The sequence below is a fragment of the Oryzias latipes genome, chromosome 21 (assembly GCF_053564925.1).
Source record: "Oryzias latipes strain Hd-rR chromosome 21, Olatipes_Hd-rR_3.1".
Taxonomy (NCBI): Eukaryota; Metazoa; Chordata; class Actinopteri; order Beloniformes; family Adrianichthyidae; genus Oryzias; species Oryzias latipes.
Window position 1 is genome coordinate 10789750 of NC_136257.1, and position 26456 is coordinate 10816205.

The 26456-nt window shown below is 42.0% G+C and overlaps 1 protein-coding gene and 1 long non-coding RNA gene across 4 annotated transcripts; both read right to left on the reverse strand.

Annotated features, from left to right (window-relative positions):
- Positions 1-1552: 1552 nt before the first annotated feature.
- Positions 1553-3237, reverse strand: LOC111946778 (uncharacterized). Its single transcript, XM_023951083.2, has 4 exons — positions 2952-3237; positions 2696-2873; positions 2368-2486; positions 1553-2212 (listed from the first exon to the last, which is right to left on the reverse strand). The coding sequence occupies exons 1-4, from the start codon at positions 3099-3101 to the stop codon at positions 1871-1873; spliced, it is 789 nt and encodes a 262-aa protein (XP_023806851.2). The 5' UTR covers positions 3102-3237; the 3' UTR covers positions 1553-1870.
- Positions 3238-6270: 3033 nt separating this feature from the next.
- LOC111946801 (uncharacterized) lies at positions 6271-9039 on the reverse strand. Of its 3 annotated transcripts, XR_013652715.1 has the most exons (7): positions 8846-9039; positions 7701-7761; positions 7296-7393; positions 7043-7177; positions 6705-6853; positions 6490-6626; positions 6271-6402 (listed from the first exon to the last, which is right to left on the reverse strand). It is a non-coding gene; the product is annotated as an uncharacterized LOC111946801 (long non-coding RNA). The 3 variants fall into 3 exon arrangements; XR_013652716.1 differs by lacking the exon at positions 7043-7177 and having other exon boundaries at positions 8846-9037; XR_013652717.1 differs by lacking the exons at positions 7043-7177; positions 7296-7393 and having other exon boundaries at positions 8846-9034.
- Positions 9040-26456: the final 17417 nt, after the last annotated feature.

The window sequence follows — 26456 nt, forward strand, 5'->3', positions numbered from 1 at the left end:
AGTGTTATAGAGCACAATGTTATATATGGACCCCTTGATACTGTCAGGCACATCACCACCTCTTCTATAGCTGATACAGTTATAGTTATTTTGTCTTTTGCATAAGTTTACTTTAGTTTATTTTTAAAGCTTGGTTATACAATGATAATTGTTAATATTGGCTATTTAGAACATCTGTTACTCGCAACCTTGTTTACAGAACGTTAAAAAAACAGATTGATACTGCTAAAAGAGACGTTACTGTGATGACGCTAACAACCAACCTTTATACAAGTAAAAAAAAAAAACACAGTGTGACACTGCTACATGATAGCCATGATAGCGTGTTCACAATAACACCCAACCTTGCTTGTAGCAGAATTAATCCATATATAGCGCTCCGAATTATAAAGTTTACTGTTGTTTCTTGAAAAAAAAATAAGGCTTTTAAGTGCAGCTTGAGTGCAGAAAATACGGAAATACCTTTGATATTTATAAAACTGCCAATAGTTGAAGGTAAAAACTAATATTTTACTTTGTCAAAAGAATGTATTTATTCCTAATGTCCTATCATCCAACATTAAACCCGCTTTGGAGGTAACTGTTTTGCTGGAGCCTTTCACAGCCGCTGTTGGACGAAGGCGCGGTACAGCCTGGATGGTTTGTTAGTCCATTGCAGGGCTTTATTCCTGATTTTTAGTTGGCTAACTGTCATGGTGGCCTGTCAGACTCCTCCCCCTCCAGCTCTGCTGCTCATTTCCTTCAGCTGTGACTACTCTACACAGCAAAAACTGGAGTGTTGATTCAACTCCCACAGAGTCAATTTCAACACTTTTTCAGGGTTTTACATAGCTCCACACTTTTTTGAGTTAAATTAACATTTTCAAAATAGTTAAATTATTTAACACCGAGTCAGAGTCACTTGTTTAACTCAATTAATATGATAAATTAACACAGAGTCAGAGTCACTTGTTTAACTCAATTAATATGTTAAATTAACACCGAGTCAGAGTCACTTGTTTAACTCAATAAATATGTTAAATTAACACCGAGTCAGAGTCACTTGTTTAACTCAATTGATATGTTAAATTAACACTGAGTCAGAGTCACTTGTTTAACTCGATTAATGTTAAATTAACACCGAGTCAGTCTGGAGTGTTGATTCAACTCCCACAGAGTTAATTTCAACTCTTTTTCAGGGTTTATATAGCTCCACACTTTTTTGAGTTAAATTAACATTATCAAAATAGTTAAATTATTTAACACCGAGTCAGAGTCACTTGTTTAACTCAATTAATGTTAAATTAACACAGAGTCAGTCACTTATTTAACTCAATTAATGTTAAATTAACACCAAGTCAGTCACTTATTTGACTTAATGTTAAATTAACACCAATTCAGTCACTTGTTTAACTCAATAAATATGTTAAATCAACAGTCAGAGTTCCTTCTTAACTCACTAATCTTAGCAAGACACTAAAACTATCCAAAAGTGTTTTTTTTAATCCAATACTATAATACGATACAACAGTTGAAATTATTTAACCGACAATGAAATACTTCCCAAAAGATGTAATTTAAAAAATATTTAATATTTCACTCTCATGCAGTTAAATAAAACATATTACATGACAGAATAACAAAAAGACTTGGATGGGAGCGGGAAAAAACAATTTGTTCTACGCCTCTATGAACAGTGTTGAGGTGCTTTCTAAAGCCTGCATCAGTTTGAAGCTGAAGCCTATAACTTGGCTGACAACAAAACAACTTGAACTTTGGTCCAGGATAATAACCATGTTCAACTCTTATATGTGAAATCAACTGCTGGGACAAACTTTCTTGCACAAAAAGTATGAGCATTTTGATCAAAATGCCTTTAATTGTCTTGACTTTAAATCTGGATTGTGAGAAGCACCTCCTGGATAAGGAGTTTGGCTCTCATGTCTCGAACTCTTGGTGAAACCTTAATTTTACCCATATCAATATTATAAACTGTTGTCTGCAAAAAGGTGTAGAAATTCAGAAGTGCACCATCATAAGACACACTGAAAACACAATGAGCTTTAAAAAGTTCATCAAATGCCCCAAGGGAGCGGTTTGCCTGGCATGGGATGAGATGGTTGTCAATGGAGATGTAGAATCTGTCGATGTTCCTCTTTTCGCGACCAACGGCAAGGAGGTACGGCTGATGGTTGTGCTGATTCTGAAGATGCTCCTCCAAACTGCAGCAAGACTGAGGTTTAAAAGGGACATTGGACACTCAAGTCAGAAATAGCACTGCACAAGTGAACACAAACATTCTATGTTAAAGGAAACTTGCCTAAAATTTGTTTCATTTATCTCTTTACCAGTTTTACACATGATCAAAATTAACAAATATAAAATTACCTTGAGAAAGTCAACTTTTTTAACTGCATCAGAGGCGCTGATTTTTGGATACTTTGGCCCCCCAGGTGGTGGTGGAAGATATAACAGCAACAAAAGCGAGGCCATCTCTGCGTCATGAGCTATGGAACAAAGAATGAATTAATAACAAAGACTTAAAACAATGATCCTTAAAAGGGCAAAAAGCAGTTACTCTGTTGGAAATGTTGAATATTTTTAAAACTCTGCCTGTCTGTAGAAGATATGTGCCGCAATAAATAATACAATGACAGTACAAAGTACAAAATGTTAATAAAGTATTGAATTATAAACACAAGAGAGCAAAACTCACTCATTGTCTCATCACTGCCTTGTGGACTCTCTGCTGAATGCAACAGCTGACGAAGCTCTGGTGTTGAAGTGAGCTGCTTGGCTTCTTTGATAACATTACATCTAAAGATCGGGTCCCATTGCTGAAGCAGCCGGTTGGATACCTCGTCATTAAACAAGAGAATGAAGTCTTGATTCACCTATGAGAAAGAAAATATACCACCAACACATTCAGCACAACACTTCAAGTAGTTCTCAACATACCACTGCATACTTACCAATCCTGTGGTATCCAGGAGTCTCGGGAAGATCGACAGGATGTCAAGTGCTTTGTCTGAGTCATTGACGAGTTTTTGCCGATGCTGAAACGTCTCTCTCATCTTTCGAAAAATTTGTGTAGTGTCTGTGGCATGGTTGAGCAAAGACATTGCCTCCTGACAAGCATCTCCATCCAACTGCTGCTCCTCAACTACAACAGATCTCTGGAATTTAGGGCCCCCTGAGGAAAAGAACACATACACTTTATAGAAATCAGGTCCTAGTTGCTGATCAGATAGGTAAATGAAAAAAATACATATATAATTATTATTAGTAGTAGTAGTAGTCTTTTTTATTTTGGACTAGTGAAACAAATGTAAAATAACAGAATAAGACAAGAATGAGACAAAACTTACAAAAACAAGAAAAAGACAAGTAAATTATACAAAACAAAACAAAACAAAATGATATAAACACCAGTCCAAAAGGGAGTGAGAAGAAGAAAAATCTTATAAACTCTCACCCCCCTTTACCCTAAGCCCTTACTTTCCCACCATCAGAGTCCAGTGCCCTACCCAAGTGTATATGTACATATATACATGTAATTTTCATTTCCAAACAACATACAAATGAATAACAAAACGTATTGTCAAAGTATGCAGATTTATAAATGCTGACATTCTGTATTTTTTGTATTTGCACATATTTATCCATGATCATCTTCCTGTATCTATATTTAAATTCTTTTATGTTTGGACATTGTTTCAAGCATTTACTGGTTCTGTTCCACAACTTCACTCCACAAATTGAAACACAGAATCTCTTTTTATTTGTACGTGCTTTATGTCTGCATTGAACCACGTTTCTGAGATTGCTATCACACTAAAGCGTTGTGAAAAATTGCACAAGTATTCCTTAATGTTATCAAAATTTGCATACATGCTCCTGCTATTGAAATGAACAAGTGAAAACTTATCTTTACATTTAATGTTGACGTTATAATGCTCTTCAGTGTAATAACTGCAATTATCTGTGATGGCAGAGAAGAAATGGTTGATTGGGTCAATGTCATATTCCATGTCCTGTAAATTGTGATCAGTGTAATCCAATGATTCCATCCTTAATTGGTCAGAATAAGAATTTATGTTTTGTGTTCCTGGTGTTGACGGTTGAGGTTGTATTGACATTTGATCTGAGGAAAAGTGTAGTGTAAGTGTATTACCTCAATTTCCACAATGTTCATAAATATCAGAAAATATTTAGTATTTGTCCAGATCCTTGATGTCCCTAATCAACACCACCATAGCTTCCTCGGGGCTCCCGTTGAGCTTGATGAACACTTTACAGTTAGTTGTCCAGGTGCTTTGTATTTTTCCTCTTTTCTTTAGGTAACGTGCTTGTTTTGCTATATCAGCATTGTGTTTTGTAAGATGCTCGTTTATATAAACATCTGTTCCTCTCAGCTTTCTGCCCTGTTTCAGCAGAGCAGCCTTTTGCTTTCTATTGACAAACCTCATAACAATGGCTGGTTTATCCTTCACATTTTTCCTAGGCAAAGTATGGCAAGCCTCGATGCCGTCACAGTCCAGCTGGATTCCTTTTTCCCTTAGAAAACCCAAAACTTGTTGCTCCACAGAGCTGATGTCTTGTTCATCTGGCTCTCCGTCTCTGTTGGTGGTCACAGCTCTGGCGTATGATCTGGGTTTGACGCTCAGGCCTGTGATTACCACATCATTCATCCGTGTATACTGTTCAAGCTCCATCACCCTTCTTTCCAGAAAGGCAATCTTCTGGTCCTGCTCTTGCTTCTGGACCCGCCAAACCTTCACCTCCTCAATGAAGTCCAGAATGCCTTTTTGTTGTGACCTGACAGCAGAAATCTCTTCCGCAAGGAAATCTCTCAAAACTTTCATCTCCTCAGTGAAGTCCAGAATGCTCTTCATCTTCCTCTGCAAGGAAATCAAGCGATTTCTTGAGGTCACAGCCTTCTTCAGCTGTCTGGGGTTTTCTGGGACCCATTTGCGTCTGCCTGTGGCTGTCGCCGCGCCGGACTAAGGTGGTCGCCGCGCCGGGCTGAGGTGGTCGCCGCGCCGGGCTGAGGTGAACGCCGCTCCGGCCTGTGGTGGATGCCGCGCCGGGCTGAGGTGAACGCCGCTCTGGGCTCAGGTGAACGCCGCTCCGGGCTGAGGTGAACGCCGCTCCGGGCTCAGGTGATCGCCGCTGCGGGCTGAGGTGAACGCCGCGCCGGGTTGTGGTGAACGCCGCGCCGGGTTGTGGTGAACGCCGCGCCGGGTTGTGGTGAACGCCGCTCCGGGCTCAGGTGATCGCCGCTCCGGGCTCAGGTGAACGCCGCTCCGGGCTCAGGTGATCGCCGCTCCGGGCTCAGGTGAACGCCGCTCCGGGCTCAGGTGATCGTCGCTCCGGGCTGAGGTGAACGCCGCGCCGGGTTGTGGTGAACGCCGCTCCGGCCTGTGGTGGATGCCGCGCCGGGCTGAGGTGAACGCCGCTCTGGGCTCAGGTGAACGCCGCTCCAGGCTCAGGTGAACGCCGCTCCGGGCTCAGGTGATCGCCGCTGCGGGCTGAGGTGAACGCCGCGCCGGGTTGTGGTGAACGCCGCTCCGGGCTCAGGTGATCGCCGCTCCGGGCTCAGGTGAACGCCGCTCCGGGCTCAGGTGATCGCCGCTCCGGGCTCAGGTGAACGCCGCTCCGGGCTCAGGTGATCGTCGCTCCGGGCTGAGGTGAACGCCGCGCCGGGTTGTGGTGAACGCCGCTCCGGCCTGTGGTGGATGCCGCGCCGGGCTGAGGTGATCGCCGCGCCGGGCTGAGGTGAACGCTGCGCCGGGTTGTGGTGAACGCCACTCCGGCCTGTGGTGGATGCCGCGCCGGGCTGAGGTGATCGCCTCGCCGGGCTGAGGTGAACGCCACTCCGGCCTGTGGTTCTAATTAAAGTCAGTCCAAGAAAATGTTCAACCAATCTAGTTAGAGGAAAGTGGCTTTCTTATGTCAGACATACAAACTACTTTTGTGAAAGAAGTGACAGCATACAAACCTAAAACCCTCTTTGTTCTCTTCTACTACACTAGCTGACGTAACCAGTTTGCAGATGTATTACCTTGTCCTTGAGAAAGGCCAGTGAGGCTATTTGAAGTGGTAGATTCTCGTCGAATCTTTCTCTGGATTGTCTTAAGACGCCAAGAAATGTATCCTGTACTGCTTGCAGAATCATAGAAGAGTTCCTGAAATGGAAATTCATCAACACTTATTGTGCATTGTCTGTCATTTTTAAGAATATAAGAAATCAAAATGCCCACCCAGAACCCAACAACACAAAACATAAATACTATCTCAACAAATATTACAATTACAATCATATATACATAGCCTCTCTCGGAGTATGGGTCTTTCAGGGATGGAAAAAGTGTCACTATCCCAAGAGCATATTCTTCTCTAACAGCTTTGGTAGGGATATGTCTGGGAAGAGATTCAATTGGGACTACTAATGTAATAGCTAAACAGTTTTGATTATTTTTTAAGTGTACAAAAACTGGACACATTTACCTGTGTTTATCAATCATGTGGGCCACTATTATATTGACCAGCTTTCTTCTGGTAGAATCTTTAAGAGTCTGTGATGTGTGATAATCTTCAAGGACCTCCTCACCACCTGAACTGGTTCCGAGTACAGCTTCGATCAACTTAGAGAAGACAAAAATTGTAATTAAACGGAAAATCACAAATGTTGACAGTTAAAGATAAATGAGCTTTGTTACAACCTTTTTTGCAGAAACTGCATTGATTGTTCCTTTAACTTTTGATTTTTTCCTTGGGATCTCATCTAGAAGTATAGTTGATGCATTTGCACTTGAACTGAAGCTTGAGTCAGACCATTCAGATGGAGAGGACAAGGAGCAATCGGTAAACTCTAGGAGAAAAAATAAAATTCAGAAATAAAAAAAAAGACAGCTTTGTTCACATGTGGGAAATTTTTGCATCTTGTAGGATTCCACATTATACTACAAATTGTTTTTTTTTCTGTAGACTGATTTGAGAGTTCAGGTTCCACCATTTGACACTGAATTGCTTCATGTAACTGACCCTTTACATTTCTCACCATCACTTGGGAAAACTGTTAAAAGAACGCTGCCTTGGCTGACAAGGTCAATGAAAATGTCTTCGTCAACTTCTGTCCCTGTTGCATCTTTGTATACTACTTTTACGTCAGGTGGCAGGCAAAACCTCTCGATGACTGGAAAAGATCAGATATTTCTGAGAGCACCTTTTAAGCCAGCACTATTCTCACTTCACAAATGATTAAACTAATTTGGATAAAAATCACCTACACAATCAAAATTTAAAAAACAAACCTTTTTCATGCAGTTGCATGAAATCAAACTCTCCATCAACTTCATCCACCTTTACATATTTCTGCTGTTGGTGGTAGCGAACCTGAACCAGCATTTTACTGAACCATACCAAAAAGAGAAAACATGACAGAAATAAGCATTTTATAGCATACAACTTAAACAATTCATATGAACACAGTAAACCTGTATCAACCATGTTATACACTACAGAGGATTGAAACTTTTAAAACACATTCAGCGGATTCCAGAATAATGTGTGTGAGGCATGTAATATCCAGTCAATTATGTAATCACCAACTCTGGTATATGTTAGAGTGAGCCTTCCATAAAAAAACAAGAAATAATCTGAGGGGGAAAAAAGCGAGTGGCCATGCTGACACTGTTAACATGACGATCAAGACTTACCTCCTTCATTTAAGGTTTACCAGCTTAGAACCTCTGAAGCGGAAGAGCAACACCAATTGACCTACAAGAGTTAGATTATAAAATTTAGTTACCTTTACAATGTGGTGTAGAGATTGATTAAAGCAAGGTTGCTTTATAAAATTCAATTATACTTAAGTAACACCCCCTCCCGCACAAAAAAGTGACAGCCCATATCTTTCTAAAGGACACAAAGATTGACTTATTCATAAATGCTAGCGTTAAATCATTCTCCATGGCTCTAAATAAAACAAACATACAAAAAAATAATTGTATACATTTTGCTTGTAAAATGCATTTTGCAACACATCTAAAGCCAATTTAATCATCTAGCTAACGTGACATCCAGCTATTACAAGCAGGAAAGGCATACTTATTTATTAGATTAGTTCAAAAAGGTAAAAATAATAATAAGATTAGAGGATCTTTTTGATATTTTCGCGGTGGAAATAAGAAAATATAAAGTTCAGTAGGCCTGAGCAGGCGGCCTTATCAAGCCGAAGCGGCTTTGTGCCCGCCAACCAGCCTACCGAGGCGGGGGCGGACGTGGAGCACTCCAGCCCCATCATGGGCCCTGGAACAAGCTGGTGACCTGTCTAGGGTATTTCCCACCTTCGCCCAACAGTATCCGGACGTGCTCCAGTAACCCAGCGGCCCCAAAAGGGTTATAAAGCAGGTTAAAGATGGATGGATGGACGTTCGGGATAAAAATAGTGACATCGAGTCGCCATTTTGTATTTGTACTTCACCTGCTCATGGAGTCACTGAACACGTTGAGTCCCAGATTGCTTACAACCTCGCCAACGTCTCTCTTTTTTTTAACTTAGCTGAAATCGTGCTGCGCTCAAATCGCGTCGCATATCCTCTACACTGAGTTGATATTGAAACTCAACGTCTGTGTGAATGAATTATGAAGCATTTTCGGGTAAAGCTGCATTTACACCTTCTGTTCTGACTGTAACGCTTTACATAAACATGAACGCCACGGGTTGTTCCCGCTGCCGGTGTGAAAGCAGCTTAGCAGCAACAAAAAAGCGTAGAAAAGTTATACAGTTCTCCCTAGATACATCATTGTATACACTAACTTTCATTTAATATTATTTTCCCCATAAATTACAGTTACTTACCACTTGTGAAGAACCTTTTACAGCACTGATGAAACCTTCCGCAGCTCATGGAAAATTACCAGCACGATGCACTTTCTTCCACAGGGTTTCCGAGGCGGGAGCCCAGGGGCCTTGACTCTCTACAGTGTTCAATGAGCTTGATTTGGCCAAAATAAATCCAACACTGAACATTATTTGAATCGCAGTGAGTTAAAATAACACTTCAAGAGTGTCAGCCCGTTGTACTATCTTGCACAGGGTTTCCGAGGCAGAAACCCAGGGGCATTGACTCCTGTAGTGTTAAATTAGCTTCATTTGGGTAACACTGATAAATAACCCCAACACTGAACACCATTTGAATCACAATGTGTTAAAATAACACTTCAAGAGTGGAAATCAACTCTGGTTTGTTTAACCCCGAAATTTCAACTCTCCAGTTTTTGCTGTGTACTCATCAGCCACCTGCTACTTAAGGAGACCCAGCTTCATCATCCTTCGCCAGTCCGTTAACCCTGATGGTGCCTAGTCTCCTGAAGCTCTTTGTTTGGCCCCCTTGTCTCTGTACAAAGCTAACCTTATCTTGTCTTCTGCACTCAGGTTACATTCTCACGGCACGAGAGTCCCCTGAGTTCACCATCTCGAGCAGCAGCAGCCTCAGCCTACCACCGCCGACATCCTCTGCCACTGAAACTGCTGATCTTCTGGTTCACCATGTTTTCCACCATCATGGCATCCCAGCAGATATCGTTTCTGACAGGGGCCCTCAATTCGTTTCCCACGTCTGGAAAGCCTTTTGTTCTGCTCTGGGGGCCACGGTCAGTTTGTCCTCCGGTTACCATCCCCAGACTAATGGTCAAGCTGAGCGAGCAAATCAAGAGCCAGAGGCTGCTCTTCGTTGTCTAGCAGCCCAGAATCCAACAGATTGGGCTAACTTCTTAGTCTGGATAGAATATGCCCACAATTCCCACGTTTCCTCTGCTACTGGGGTCTCACCCTTCGAAGCTTCGTTCGGTTATTCTCCTCCTCTATTCCCCGCTCAGGAGCTAGACCTAGCCGTTCCATCTGTTCAGCACCATCTCCAGCGCTGCCAGCGTGTCTGGAACCAGACTAGAGAGGCACTACTACACACTAAGGAGGTCAACTGCAGAATCGCCAACCGTCACAGGGTGGCGGGCCCCTCGTATCAGGTCGGTCAAAAGGTGTGGCTCTCGTCTAAAAACATCCCTCTACAGGCCTCGTCTCGTAAACTGGCACCTAGATTCATCGGCCCCTACGTCATTGACCTCATCCTCAACCCCTCCTGTGTCCATCTACGTCTGCCTGCTGCACTCAAGGTACATCCCACGTTCCACATCTCTCACATTAAACCTGTTCTGGACAGCCCTTTGTGCCCACCTTCCACTTCCCCACCACCCGCCCGTATCATTGATGGGGCTCCGGCGTTCACTGCCTCTCGTATCCTGGATATCCGTCGCCGTGGCCGTGGTCATCAATACCTGGTGGATTGGGAAGGGTACGGTCCTGAGGAACGTGCATTGGTTTTCATGGGAATGTGGGGGGGGGGTAAAAGGAAGAGAGGTGAGAAAGTGGGGGATACAAGTACTGATTTGAATAAGTTATTATTTTAAGCTGTAACAATTATCCCAGATCTAGTGGAAAGACAATATTACTTCAAAGGTGAAGTGGCTGAGTAGCTCGGTTGGTAAGGTGAGAGGCTACCATGCAGGAATCCAGGGTTCGATTCCCGGAGGGGAAGAAACAATGGTACTGGGGGCAATTACCATATCAAAAGCGAGCAGTTAACATCACTCAGTGAGGCAAGACCTTTAACGCTACCGCCTCCCGCGCAGTTCAGCTGAAGCTCACCGCTCCCCCAGGGGATGGGTCAAAAGGTGGGTCAAAAGGGGATGGGTCAAATGCGGAGAAGAATTTCCCCATTGAGGGATAAATAAAGGATCCGAAAAAATCTGACACGAGAATGCACGGAAAATACGTGCACGTGGGGGTGGAGATACATGCACGCTGCCGAAGTGAACCGTGTGTTCACAAGGTGAACCAGGTCCTACCCAGCCAGACCAGGAGAGGGGAGGAGAGACCCCCCAGGCCAGGAGCCCCCCAGGCAGCCCGGGAGGGGGGGAGGAGGGGATCGCCCACCCACCCAGCCAGGCACAGAGAAGGCCCCCTACAGGGCCCCCCCCGACGAACCCGGCGTCCGGCCCCCAGGCCACAGGACAGGAGCGCTTAGCCGTACCATGGGGGCCACCGGGCGCCAGACACCAAGACAAGGGCCAAGGAAAAAGCCAGGGCCCTGAGAACCCATGAGACGCCCACCACCCGACCGGCGCCCCGTCTCCGCGAGCCAGCCCCGGCACCCAGCACCCGACACGAACAACCCAGAGATCACCGCGCACCCACAGCCACCCCTTATAACCCTACCCACTACAACCCACCTCCCCCGCCATATTATCTGAGCCCCCCTCCCCTACCCCCTCAAAGACCTCCCCCCTCTGTGAAGGGGAGGGAAAGCCCCAGAGGATCCCAGCGAGCCAGCCCCCAGGTCCGTCCCACCCATGCACTCTCGCACACATACTCACAATCTTCTGGTTACCCCCCACCGACCCCCCAGCGCCGCATGCCCGACCATTACCGCAGCCGACAGGATACCCAGAAGCCTGGCTGCCCTGAGAGGACCAGGCAGGTGAAGACCGCCTCCCCCACCCATGTATGGAAGTGTGGGTATGCTGTGTGTGCTGCAGGTAAAAAAGGAGGTCTCCAGTGTGGGGGGCCCCACCGCTGCCAAGCCACAGAGCGCCCCCACTCCGGGGTCCCTCTGTGAGTGGTGTTTATTTGCTGTGTGTGTGCTGCTAACATGCAGTGTGTGTGTGTCTAAAGTGGAAGTTAAAATTGTGGGGGGGACCAGTGAAAGATGAGCATGGATGTTTCACCGTGCCCCCTTCCACCAGACCCTCCCCACAAGGCCGTAGATGTATCAGGGTGTCTAATATGCAAGTAAAAGCGGGATGAAGGGCGGTCGCCGACGCGACCCCAGAGAGAGATATCCCCAGTGAGCCCCCGCCAGCATACCCCACCCATCCAGTTCCCGGAGCCCTATGTGCCTGTGTGCAACATTTGTTTGGGTGAGAGCGGGGAGGTGCAGGCGGATGGGCACAACCGGGGGAAGAAGGCTCCCCTGAGCGACCGGCCCCCCAGCCGGCCGCGGTAGGTCCCCCCCCTCCCAGGGTGGCCAGGCAGTCAGGAGGCGGCAAGCCAGCCACAGATAGGGGCCAGAGCCCCATAGCGCTGAGAGACAGCCACCAAGGAATGGGCCCGGTGCCAAAGCAGAGGGGCAGGAGGTCCAGCCCCATCATTCATGCCCTGAGCTCCCTAAGGAGTAGCACACCGCCCCCCCTAAAAAAAAATACAAAAAATAAAAATAAAATAATAATAAAATAAACCCACCCAAGTGAACCCCTTAGACCCTGCTGTATATGCAACGTCGACCTCCGGGAGGCCAGGCCATGCGCCAACTACTGGCCACGGGCGAAACACCGGCCGCAGGCAGACGACCCCAGGCCCCAGAACCCCAAGCCCCCCCAGCCCCCGCCACGGCGACCAGCCACCCAGCACAGCACCCGGCCGCCGTTCCTGGTCAGCCGCACTGCCTACCCTGCGCCCAGAAGGCACCAGCCCAGGAACCCCTGCCAAGTTGCCGGCAGAGTGCACGCCCCCACCCGAGCAACCAGAGCCCCGAGCCTGGAGAACGGCAGGCCCGGCAGAAAACCAGCACCCCAAACCCACCCCGGCCCACCCAACTAGGCAGGACCCGGCTCAACCCTTCACCATCCCACCCCTATTAAGTGATGTGACTAATCAGCTGGAGCCAGGGAGAGTCTGAAGTTGACAGGTTTTTGTGGATGACATTATCTCTAAACTAATATGCTTTGACATGAGGTTTCTGTAGTGGTTGATGCTAAGATTAATTTTAGATTTCCAGTTTAGGAGGATAGTTTTCTTTGTGATACATACATCGGTGAGAACCATATAAGCCTCGTTAGATTATATATTGATGTTATTTACTTTTTTGAGGGAATTCCATATCTCCTTTACAGCGTCAGCTGAAGGTTCTTATGTTTGGAGCATGTTTCCTGTCAGTCAGTCAAGCACCACTGTCTATAAAAGCAAAGAAACTCCCTTTTTAACTGCAGGCTCATTAGCATATTTGAATGAATAAGGAGACAGCCGCTCCAGTGGATCTTCACGACCCCAAACCGGATGGAGCAAAAAAGAAAACAGGTCAGTGGGACTAAAGCGTAATGTACTCTATAAATACAGCTCACAGACAAAATACTTTTCACTTCTCCCAAAATACTTGCCATTTTTTTTGCAGCAGCAGCCAAAAGGAAAAGAAAAATAAAGTACATCATGCCGGAGTATAAGTCGCACCCCTGGCCAACCTGTGCAAAAAAAACAAAAAAAAACAATAAAACAAAAGAACAAAAACCACAACTTTACAGTATTATTATACTTTACAGTATGTATGTTTAGTGTAGGTAGCTTTTCTGTTTTCCCACTACCTATATACGTTTTGTAAATACATGGAATATTTCTAATACATAAGATCAGATCCACATTCACAGAAGATAAGTCTCCCCATAAATGTGTGCAGCTAACAGGTTAGATGGTAATGAACTTCAAATTCAACTTTATTTTTATAGCGCTTTTCCTGTAAAGCATCTCAAAGTGATTCCCAGAGAACAAATAAATAAATAAATTAGTAACTGTATTTAAATAAAATTATTGTGTGTGTATATGGTTTACACACCTAAAAAAATTGTAAAGATAAAAAAAAAGTGCATTTGGGCAGCAAGAAATTCATATACTCACGTGATAAAGAGTAGCAGGAAGCTAGACTCTTGATGCCGCCATCGGCAACTTGCTTTCAAGCGATTACTTCCAATAAAAAGCCTATGTAAACGAGTGTTTCAGGCAGTTCAAAACCCAAGTTTCTACGATGGTTTTGGAGCTCTACATACAAAATGCATGTCCATTGAGCCCGCATTGAAAGTTAAACCAGGTCAACCTTTGACCAATCAGAGAATTAGGACTTGGTAGTGACGTATAGATGGCGTCTCTTTTAATTCACAGAAGTGTCAACCGTTTGAACAGTGATCATGGAGGATAAATAATAGTTAAGGTTTGTTTTCTGCCGGAATTCTATGACATTAAGCCTTTCATTTTATCGGAATAGAGCTGTAAAAGAAAATGCTTGGAGCAAGATTCACCAAATTTGCACCGCTTTGACATTTCACACCAAGATTCCTCCAACTGTAGGAGGCGGACATGTGATAGTAAACAGTGGGAAAAGAACGAGAAGAAGAAGAGCCCCTCCCTGCTTGACCAGTGTGAACACCATATGCTGAAAGTGTGTTCAAGAATACAATTTTCTTGAATGTGTTTCACATGCCAGATGTGTACGTAGTTATGAGGGGCTGTACAACACATTTTTCATAACCACTCCCATACATAATGATGCTTTAACTTCAGAGACATTTTCCTGTGGTGCAGAGTACAAAAGCCATGCTTATTGGGGTGTAAATCCGTCTCTGTGAATGTTGTTCAGGATCAGCCCTGGTCTGTTTTTTGGAGAAGCGCTGAACTTGATGGAGCTCATTCATAACCTTTAGTCCGCCTGCCATCAGCGGACAAAAACCACACCCCAGGAGTGAAAGGCACTGTTTGCTCTCACCTTCAAGTATTGTGAGTATTGTTTTATTGCTTAGATTTTCTCCCTCCTTTCAAGCAGCATCATCATTCCTCATGATAGCCTACAAGCTCACTTCCACTTCTATCATCCATCTTCATTTCTTTTTGGAGGGTAATCTAAAGGAAACACAGCAACAAAAAATCCCAACCCACTCACAGCATATATTACCTCTGTTGTGAATGTTGGTTTTATTTGTTATCAATAGACATACATTTTTATGTGTTTCAAGTTAAGTCTTTTATGGCTCTGTGCCAAATTTATGGATTGTTTTCAATTGAAAAAAGACATCAGTTACCTTCATATCAAGCAGGTTCTTTGTTTAAGTGTAGAGAAAGAGGATTTCATTCACAGCAAACAGCTCAGTTGGATCTGTGACATAGCTGTAATAGGTTAAATTTACTTTCACCACTTTACAACCTAAATAAAGCCATTGAGAACAGAAAATACACCACATTAAGGCCGTGTCACGCAGCCACTACGTAAATTTTGCTAATTTTTCATGAATGAAACGTTGGTCTTTCGTGACACTAATTGACACACAAATCACTAAAGAACTGCATATAATCAGCGTAATAATCACGCACAGTTCATGTTCCACATTGATCTACGTGTTCTTTGTGTGGTTTATTCGTACTTCTTCCATGGTTTTAACATGGTTCATTCATGATACATCAGTGAACATTTCACATAAAGACTCCAACTTTTCTCACCTTTTCCACGTGTATTCACTTATGAGCAGTTTTCATCCATGCAATGTGCGCAAAATGTAAGTAGTGGATGTGCGACGTGATCTTTAAATAAAAGAACCTATGAGATCATTCCTGGCAGTTGTGACCATCTCCAGGAGAGCCCAGTGGAGCATGGCATCCAGGAGAAGTTACAGCTACGTTACTGGTCCGTCTGCAGTGTGTCTCCATTGTGTAGAAAAAATAGAAAGTCCAATAATAAATCGAAATCTCCTTTGTCATTGCTGCGTCTCACAGAAGTTCTATTTCGAGTCCTTTTGGGATCAGTGTTGCGGCAAAAAAAACAACAAAAAACTTCAGTTGTATTTTCAAAATAAATCTATAAATTGTAATCATATATTTTAGGTGACGTGGGGGGCCAGTTTAGCTCGTGCTGGTTTGCGCCTTCCATCCGTGAAACCAGGCTTCGAATCCAGGCTGCTCCCTATTCCCTTCTCTGCTGCTGTGCCAGTCCCAAGTCGGGTTGGATTGAGAGGGTTACGTCAGGAAGGGCATCTGGCATAAAAGCATTGCCATTTTAACCATGCGACTCATCCTCGAAAGAGGGGTTGTTTCGCTGTGGCGACCCCTGATGGGAGAAGCCGAAAGTGAAAGAAGATATATTTTAGGTGACGCGGACCACACAATAACATATGTTAACACAGCAGAAAACAAGTGTTAAATTTACCATGGACAACGCCAGTTTAATTTTGGCAGTACAAAAACATAGCAGACGACTCTTGATCTTTAAATGCTGACCCCACCCAATCAGGTCCTCTGGACATTAATGTAGTAGGCGTGTGCATTGGTAAGAGTCTGGCGATACGATACGTGCCCCACGATACAATACGTATCCCAGTATTGTACCCAAACACATTTTTTCTTTTTTTTTAAATATGACTCAGAAAATACTCCACCTGAATTTCAATACGTCTTTCATTGTAATAAAATGGTCAAATTCAGTATGTTTAATGGTCACAATGTTAAGCAATGCAACTTTTTTTTTTCATATGCTGTATAAGTTGCTTTTACCTAGGCAAATTTATAGTGCTTTTATTTTGGTAAATTAAAATATATAAAGCGGACAGTCAACATTTTCTGATTTCCACAACAAAATATTTTCAGTATAAGAAAAAAAATTGAATGAATGTGCCTTAACCAACAAGGTTCTAAAAGTATGATTGAGAAAATAAAGTGTTGTTTATTTTCAACATTGCTTAATGTAGCTTCTCCAGTACTTTTAAGCGGTTCAGGAGCCTGAACGGTGCTTCAAGAATAAAGGAAAAACAAAACACTAATTATTTCTGTCATATATCATGAGCAAACTGCCCCAGTTGTCTCAGGTTTGACGGGTGTCTTCTCCAAATGGCATGTTTCAGCTCCTTCCACAGATGTTCAATGGGATTCAGATCTGGGCTCATAGAAGGACACTTCAGAATAGTCCAACGCTTATCTCTTAGCCATTCTTGGGGGTTTTTGGCTGTGTGTTTTTGGATCGTTGTCCTGTTGGAAGACCCATGACCTGCGACTGAGACCGAGCTTTCTGACACTAGGCAGGACATTTCTATCCAGAATGCCTTGATAATCTTGAAATTTCATTTGACCTTGCACAACTTCAAGACACCGTGTGCCAAATGCAGCAAAGCAGCCCCAAAACAGAACTGAGCCTCCTCCATGTTTCACAGTAGGGACAGTGTTGTTTTCGTTGGATGCTTCATTTTTGAGTCTATGAACAAAGAGCTGATGTGCCTTACCAAAGAGCTCCAGTTTTGTCTCATCTGTCCAAAGGACATTTTCCCAGAAGCTTTGTGGCTTGTCAACATGCATTTTTGCAAATTCCAGTCTGGCTTTTTTATGATTTCCTTTCAACAGTGGTGTCCTCCTTGGTCGTCTCCCATGAAGTCCACTCTGGCTCAAACAACGACGAATGGTGCGATCTGACACTGATGTACCTTGATCTAGGAGTTCCCCTTTAATGTCTTTGGAAGTTGTTCTGGGCTCTTTGGAAACAGTTCCAACTATCAGTCTCCTCAATTTGTCATCAATTTTCCTCTTCCGGCCACGTCCAGGGAGGTTGGCTACTGTCTCGTGGGTCTTAAACTTCTGGATAATATGTGCCACTGTTGTCACAGGAACTTCAAGCTGTTTAGAGATGGTTTTATAACCTTTACAATGTTTGTCTATAATTTTGTTTGTAATGTCCTGGGACAATTCTCTCCTTGGCTTTCTGTTGTCCATGTTCAGTGTGGTTCACACCTTTTCACCGAACAGCAACGTGACTATTTGTCTCCCTTTAAATAGGCAGACTGACTGATTATGGGTTTGAAAACAGCTGTGATGTCAATTAAAGGACATACCTGAGTTCATCATGACCCCCTGGGCAATTAGTTCTCAGTCTTTTATGTAGGTACCATCATTTTTGTCCAGCCCTATTTAATTGGTTTGTTTTTATAAATTCTGTTAATCAACAACTCAAAAGTAATGGCTGAGTTTGATCATTTAATTTTCAATAAATTTTGATTTATTGTTACTTTTGAACGTTTCAAGTCATTTCAGTGAGCATTGTGGACTTTCTTTCTTTAACTGAGGAGTACCAACTATTTTGCCCACCACTGTATTACCACACATTGGACTATAATGATAGATTGAGCAGTTTTAGCTGCAATCTTTTGTGTGTTGTCTGCAATGATGGCACTTGGTCGTTTTTACTTTAATGTAAAACCATGTCTCAATCCAAATAGTGTTTTCCAATATTGATTTCATTGATTTTTGTCATTTTGATATAATTTTATAATGGTATAGGTTGATTTGATTAACAACTTTCCTTAAACAAATCTGTATGGTTGAATTGTATAGAAATCAATTAATCATAACACATTTACTCACAACCACTTTGTCGCTTTGTGTAATGTGCCTATCTCTAAAAACAAAAGATTTTTTTTTACAGATTATGAATATTTACATTTCTTAAAGATAAATAATTAAATAAAGCAAAACCTGGTTTTGACTTCTATCAATTGAAATGCTCTCCAGCTGCATAACCTATTTTGGGTGTCACTTCACAACACGGACTGATGAGATTAGTCCCAGCAGTTAACAAATGACCAACATCCTTCATACTAATCCTCCAGCTGTCAGACAGGGAGGCAGGGAACACTCCTGTGCCTTCACTCCAGATCAGTTTACTAATCACACACCCACTCCAGATTACCCATTTTCTCCACATGAGTACACAGACACACTGGCCACTTCAAACCACCGAAAAATTAGTTTCTAATGTCATCCAATCCAGCGACTCTACTTTACAAGCTAGTGATTTATTAGTATTTCATTACAATCTAATTCTCTAGAAACAATATTTGTTTACTAAGAATTTTATGGTGGGTACCAAATTAAACTAGGATAATTTATGTTTCAAAAACTGTTTCTATTTTAAATTAAAACACAGGTGTAGGCGAGCCTTTTGAAAGGCAAAACAAATTCAAAACTACTTTATCTTTTAAAGAAAGTCACTCACACGTTTGTTTTTTTATCACTTTCTCAGCTTCAATAATTAATTAAAAGCATTTTGCTCCAGAGAAAATCAATCACCGCGCATGAATCATCATACAAATTCATGCAAAATCGTTTCCAGCAAAATGATGAAATTGCAAACAGTAGTAGTCGAACACTCCTTTTTCCCTGCTTCAGGCTGAGAGCACTCTTCCTCTGTCCTTCTCTCTCGCTGTGTCTTTTAAGACTTTTTGTAACTTTTTGTCTTCTTTACTAATGTTTAGATTACTATCAAATAGACTGCTTCAGCCTGATTTTCAAGGTAACGGTAAGGAGATCCTTAAGAAATGGACTGCCTTTTAATCTTCAATGTTATCATCAATGTTTTGAGAAGCACTATTCATTTGAAAGCTCTGTCATACAGTCTAACATTTACTTTACATGCAACGATCCATTTATTAGGACAATAATCCAGTAATAAAACATGTGTGACTAAAAAGCTTTTTTGAATTGAACTCCCAATTACTAATGCACGTTTATTCTCTTCTTTTTGGCTTCACTTTTGCTAACCTTTGTGCATTCTTAACATTCACTTTACCGGCACTATGGATCAAGACTTACCCTCACTGCCAAAGTCCAAAAGTTAATAATTAGAGGTAATTTTAATTACATTTTAATGCTAAAATCTATTGTGCATGAGGAAGCATCCTAATACTTCAACTCGATGGAATTCATTTTTCATCGTATTTTTTGCAACACAATATAGAAAGATAATCACCAGTGAATCTTATTAACACAAACAAAAAACTAACACAAACTTACTATCATAATTATGTTTTTTACACAGTCAGTTAGGTTTTATTATTACTATTATAAAAAAAGTAAAATTACTATTATAAAAAAAGTAAAGTTAATAATTCTGAAATAATTATACTGAACTGACTGACAGTCTCGATTCTCAAAAGTACATCTTCAGTAATAAAGAAACGATAAAAAGTGGTCCCCCGATTTTATTCTTGTTGTTATTTTTTTCCCTCTCTGGTTAATGCAGGACAATGAGCCTTCAAACTCGGTCAAAGACACAACACAAATGTGGAGAACGCTAGATGCATGACAGCTAATGGCACTTTAAGTTTAATTTCAAATACGTGTGGCCACTAACAAAATCCATCCTTGGACGCACTTAAAATGCATGTGGGGAATGCTGCAAAGGTGCCATCTTCTCTTCTGCCGCACCTGAGCAGATGTGCACGCTGGACGGGGGCGGGGCAGATCAGGGAGCTTGTGCAATGCGCGTTCGCTACTGGGCCGTTGTGACATCACAACGGCTCATTAATTCAAACCAAGCGTCTTTGCAACAGTTTGAATTACAGCGATTGATAAGGAGAAATACTCAGAAATGCAAAAATGATTTTTTTTACAACATTTGTTCTCTTTTATAAGAAAAATTACCCATGAACATGTCAAAAACTATAAAAACACGATTTTCATCAAAGGGGGACTTTAAAGAATTTATTTGTACATTTTGGTGGAAAAGAAGTATTTGGTCGCCTACAAAGATTTCTAGCTCTCACAGACCTGTAACTTTGAAAGAGGATCCTCTGTCCTCCACTCCTTATCTGTCCCAATGGCACCTGTTTGAACTCATAATCTACAGTAGATTGAAGACACCTGTTTACAACCTCAAAGAGTCATTCTAAATTCCACTATAGCCAAGACTAAAAAGCTGTCTAAGGACACCTGAAACCAAATTGTTGACCTGCACCAGGCTGGAAAGACTGAATCTGCATTAGGTAAGCAGCTTGATGTGAAGAAATCAACTGTGGGAGGAATTATTAGGAAATGGATGACATACAAGACCACTGATAATCTTCCTCCATCTGGGGCTCCTCGTAAGATCTTACCCCGTGGGGTCAAAATGATTATAAGAACAGTGACCAAAAATCCCAGAACCACATGGGGGGACCTAGTGAATGACCTGCAGAGAGCTGGGACCAAAGTAAAAAATGCTTCCATGTCCTTAGATGGCTTTTTGGTCTTGGCCATAGTGGAGTTTTGAATGTGACTGTTTGAGGTGTCTTTGATATAGATTACGAGTTCAAACAGGTGCCATTGATACAAGTAAGGAGTGGAAGACAGAGGATCCTCTTACAGAAGTGACAGGTCTGTGAGAGCCAGAAATCTTTGTAGGTGACCAAATACTTATTTTCCACCATAATTTACAAATAAATTATTTAAAGTCCCCCTTTGATAAAAACACACTACGCCACCAAGGGCACAAGTCCTGCAGTGCTAGACGGCCCCTGCTAAAGCCAGTAAATGTGCAGGCCTGTCTAAAGTTTGCCACCATCACTTTTTATTAAATTATTTAAAAATCAGACTAGGTGATTTTTTGGATTTGGTTTTCTCATTTTGTCTCTCATAGTTGAGGTATACCTATGATGAAAATTACAGGCCTGTCTCATCATTTTTAGCGGGAGAACTTGCACAAGTGGAGTGTTTTGGTGTGTGTGGGTATCAGGTAAATTCACCTAAAGAGAAACACAATAAGAAACCACTCCAACATGAAAAGTGTTTTGTGCACATAGGAGAATCACTTATGCCACCATCCTTTTTCTCAAAAGGCTGCTTCTCTCCTTGCTTCATTTTATTGAGAATACCAGAGGAAGGTTACAACATACAAGCAGAGAAACAAAGTTGAACAGTTCACTAGAGGTGTCATATAATGAACCTTTTGGCAATATTTTATGTTCAAACAGCACCATTCCTTATCTGACAAGGACAGTGTCGTCACCGCCTCCCCCATCCTAGTTTGGAGTATAGGAGGCAGGTAATAGAACACAGAAGAACTGTTGCTGAAAAGATAAATAGGTCATCTGTAAACTATTGCTTGAGTTAACTTTTAAAAACACATTTAAACTGATAAAAAAAAAAAATCTTTCACAGTGGGTGTATGTAGGTGTGTGTGTACGTGTGCTGTTGTAGGTCTGGATTATATGTGTGTATCTGTGATTTAGAGAGTTTTTCCAGTGTTTAAATGCCTTCATAAGTCACAAGTCAAAAATGACCCATATTGGCAATCTTTGTACCCTTGTGGTGTACTAGGCAAGGCAAATCAATTTGTATAGCACAAGTCATACACATAGTAATTCAAAGTGCTTTACAAAACAGTAAAATACATTATTCTCACAATGCATAATGGTACAAAAACATACATAAACATTGTAAAATTTACTTTAAAAGAAAGGAAAGAGAAAAGAAAATGAAAAGAGGTGTCGATAAGGACCCTTCACTTACATACACGGCTAAACAGGAATGTTTTTAGTCTAGATTCGAACCTTAACACAGAAGAGGCCTGTCTCACAACCTCAGTGAAACTGTCCCAGCTTTTAGTTGCACAAGATTGAAATGCTGATTCCCCTTGTTTGGTCCCGACTCTGGGCACCCGCAGGAGGTCCTCAGAGTCCAAGATGGTACATATGGTGCTACCATGTCAGAGTTTTCCTTTGGTGCAAGGCCATGGAGAGAGCTGCTTTAAAGTCTCTTTGAGCTACAGGAAGCCATTGCAGACACCTGAGCACAGGACTGATGTGATGGTACTTCCTGGTTCTAGTCAGGACTCGAGCAGCAGCTTTCTGGATGAACTGAAGCTCTGTTTTACAGCTCGTTTGGGGAGGCCAGTGAGCAGGCCGTTACAGTTATCTAACCTACTGGAGACAAATGCATGAATAAGTATCTCCAGGTATGACTTTGACACTATGTTTTTGATTTTTCAATGTTTTTCAGATGGTAAAATGCTGCTGATGTAACTGACTTGATATGACTGTTAAAGTTTAGGTCAGAGTCCATGATTACCCCTAGGTTTCTGACTTGATTTGGAGGTTTTACAGACAGAGAGTGAAGGTAACTGCTGACACTTTCTCCTTGTTTCTGTGGACCAAAGATGATGACTTCAGTCTTGTCTGAGTTTAGCTGGAGAAAGTTGTTTTGCATCCAAGCACTGATCTGTTGAATGCAATAACTGTGTGAATCCACTGGCCCATATTCACCTGCTGTCAGTGACACATAGATCTAAGTATCGTCTGCATAGTTGTGATAAGATATGTTATTACTGTGAATTAACTGACCTAGTGGCAGCATGTAGAGGATGAACAAAAGGAGTCCCAGGATTCATCCCTGGGGCACACACCAGTTCAAAGCCATATAGTCTGAGATACAACTCCCAATTTCAAAAAAATAATTCCTGTCTTCTAGATAGGACTTGAACCAACTAAGGGCAGAGCCAGAATTTCCGACCCAGTCTTGGAGTCTGTGTAAAAGTATCCCATGATCAACGGTGTCAAAAGCAGCGCTCAGGTCTAGCAGGATTAAGAGAGAGACTTTGCCATCGTCAGTGTTTAGGCGGATGTTGTTAGTTACCTTGATAAGAGCAGTTTCAGTGCTATGATGGCGTCATAAACCTGACTGGAAAACATCAAATGAATTGTACATCCCACAGGTTAAAAAAAAAAAAAGTAAGTTTCACATTTTGGCGGTGATGGAGCTTGTTTAGGAAAAGTCATAACATTTGAAGTTGGAAAAGGCAAGATTAAAGAATTTGATCTAAAACTAAACCTGGTAGTTGGTCACTTTTTACCCACCAGACAACAATTAACAATGGGTTTATAATGGTAAAAAAGGGTACACATTATGCTAAGCAATATTTAGTTATATTTTCAAGCAAAGTTATAAAAGAGAAAATCTATGACTGTAGGCCTGAAAGAACAACAGAAAGTAGTGATGATAAATGTCAGTTATTACATTTTAGAAAAATAGCATTTTCTCAGCTTGATTTCCATATTTCTGCTAAATAATTCAGTCATGGTGTTCCCTCTGTCTATATGGAAAGGGTCAGAGTGGATTACACCGCTGTCACAGCAGTAACTTTCAGCAAGACGGCCAGACAAGTGAGGGCCTCTGGGCCTCAAACCAAATTTAGTAAGGGTTTATTGTATAAAATCTTCAAATATATGCTAATGTCTACATCGTGTCTTGCACGGAAGAAAACCATATGAGACAGGCATTTGAAGGTGAACAATGGAAAGTAAAAGAGTGACTGCGGCACTCCTGACTCAACTTTTTTGAAACAGTGGTTCAAACTTTTAGCAAAGATGTCCAGATTTGGTGAGGGAAAAATGTGTGAGAAACAAACCATTCGGCCTGCATTCTTTCAACCCTTACACTGTAAAAATGAATAGATATGTTTTTCAGTGGGATACTTTTTATTTCTTCACATAAAACAGGAATAAATTTAAATATGTTTTTTTTTTTAAATTACAGCAAATTTCTGATTTAAAGACCAGAAATAAAATACAAAAAAAGTATCTATGGGATAATGAAACAGTGTAAAGTGACATATTTTTGGTTCCAAATCGACACTTTTTGAACAATGTGTGGAATGACAAAACAATTGTGTGTACCAGACCATGCTGTTTAATATTCGCACGTACGATGGTTAAGCTGCATTCACACCAAACGTGATTCGCATGGCAGAGGCGACCAGTTTCAATGTTAAGTTGATGGGACATGATTTGAGAGGTGCAGCGCGCTTTGGGTGCAACGCAAACATCTGGCAGAAGTGCTGTGCAATTTCGTACTTCTTTTGAACCAGATCGCCCAACAGTAGCCGGGATGGGTACACCCCCCCCAGACCAGGGGTGGCAGGGTTGCTGGAAAACCAGCAGTTGGCCCTTGAGGCCTAGATTTGGACACCTCTGCCCTAAACAGCCTTTTGCAGGGCTCATGGTGCTGGAGTGATCGTGACCACGATCACTATGCCGGCTACTGGGGGGTGTGCTGGAGTGATCGCGAAGAGAGATATATAAGATAATATATTATCATACACGTAGATATATACTCTGATAGGCTTAAGAAAAGATAAAGTGATATGCAATAAAGCACATTAGAACTACGGATAACACTGATGTCCATTTTTGTTTTGGACGACAAAACGCTCATTTTGGAAGTACAAAAACATAATGTCATTTATGACACAAAACATGCATTTTACAAGGGAAAGGGTGTTGGACCAGAGATGCAACTGAGACGGACTACCCGCTGGACCCAAGGACATTGCAGACAGACCGGTGTAAATCCGGGTGGGGTCATTTTAGTGTTTAGCCTGTTAAATAAAACAAACCTCAACAAAACATCAGGCCGATGGAAAATCTGATTACTTATTTATTTGAGTCTCTCTCTAAGTCTTTGGTCATAGATCTCAGTTTTATTAAGTTGCTCTTAATCTGTGCCATGAAACTGAACCTGTGTGTTTGTCTCGCCGTAGAAAGTGTGTGAGGCGGTTAGAGACGAAGAGAACGAGTCCACGTTCCACTGCAAGTGCCCTGTATAATAAAGTGTAATTGTTTTACATGCTCAGTGCTGCTATCCTGCAGGCATTTCCAGGGATGGATTGAATATTATTTCTATTTTCGGTTGTGGATGAGTCGTTGCCTCCACGACTAATAAGCAAATCTACCACACTTTAAGGACTGGCTTAATTACTGGCTCTCGGCTGACCTTGCTGGTTGAACTCAGCTTTAGAGCATCAATTTCTATGTTAATGAACACTGGAGGCATGGGGAGGCACAGGGACGGGACAATTGTTTCCAGCAAAATTGACAGCCCAAAGAGGACGTTTGTGATGATGAGACTGTTAAGTAATCTTGTGTTGGAAAAGATCACAAATGGCTTGAACCGTTACATCACAGTCGAAAACAATCATTATTTTAAGAAAATAAACATTTATTGTATTTTTCAGACTATACGTCGCACCGGAGTGTAAGTCGCAGATGCTAAAAACTGCACAATAAAGAAGAAAAAGTATCCCACACTGTTCCCCCACTTATTCATTTATATGCCCCTGCATGGAGTAATGGCATTAGCTGACTCAGAAGTGGCCGGATAACATCCCGATACGCTAAGGAACATAAAAGTGGAGGATAATTATCATCTGGATGAATGAATGACGGATGAAAACGGCCTCTTCTGGAAGAAGTGACGCTCAAAACAGGCTACTGGACCTCTCGCACTTATTTAATGAAGGAGGAAGCACTGGCTCCTGGTTTTAAGGCACAGAGAAAGCGAGTGACACTTCTAATGTGCGTTATAAAGTATGCTAAGGTACAGTCTATTGTTCTGAATAAAAGAAAGACTCTTTATGTTGAGCGATATTCCAATTTTCTATAATAAATGTTTTACAATGTAGTCCTTATTATATCTTGATGGTTGATACATGACAGCACAGAGAACAGGTTACTCTAAAGATAATAGAAATGACTGCAGTTCGAAAGAGTAGTACGTTTTGTGGAAAGAAGGCCACATTTTAAACTTGAGAACTGTCAGAACTGTGTGTGAGAGGCCAAAGCCCAGTATTTTTTGGACTTCATCTCCACTAACGTTCACCGTCCAATAGTGTTATTTGATGCAATTAGTCCACTTGTTAAAATCCACAGCCACGGATGCCTCCACGGCCTCTTGTGAGAATTTGTTTACTTTCTTTTATTGATAAAGTGGATTCTGTCAGGCAGACCATAACTCCAACTTTTTAAAAGTTGTTTCTAAAGTGTTTGATTGTTTTGAGTTGATGTCTTTTCCACCCCTTTTTTCAAAGTAG

Excerpts from the sequence above, each read along its gene's own strand:
- LOC111946778 (XM_023951083.2), bottom strand. The coding sequence starts at position 3,101 with ATGTCTTTGCTCAACCATGCCACAGACACTACACAAATTTTTCGAAAG. Across the intron at positions 2,874-2,951 it reads TCCTGGATACCACAGGATTG|GTGAATCAAGACTTCATTCT; the intron begins GTAAGTATGCAG and ends TCTTTCTCATAG. Across the intron at positions 2,487-2,695 it reads AGGCAGTGATGAGACAATGA|CTCATGACGCAGAGATGGCC; the intron begins GTGAGTTTTGCT and ends TTTGTTCCATAG.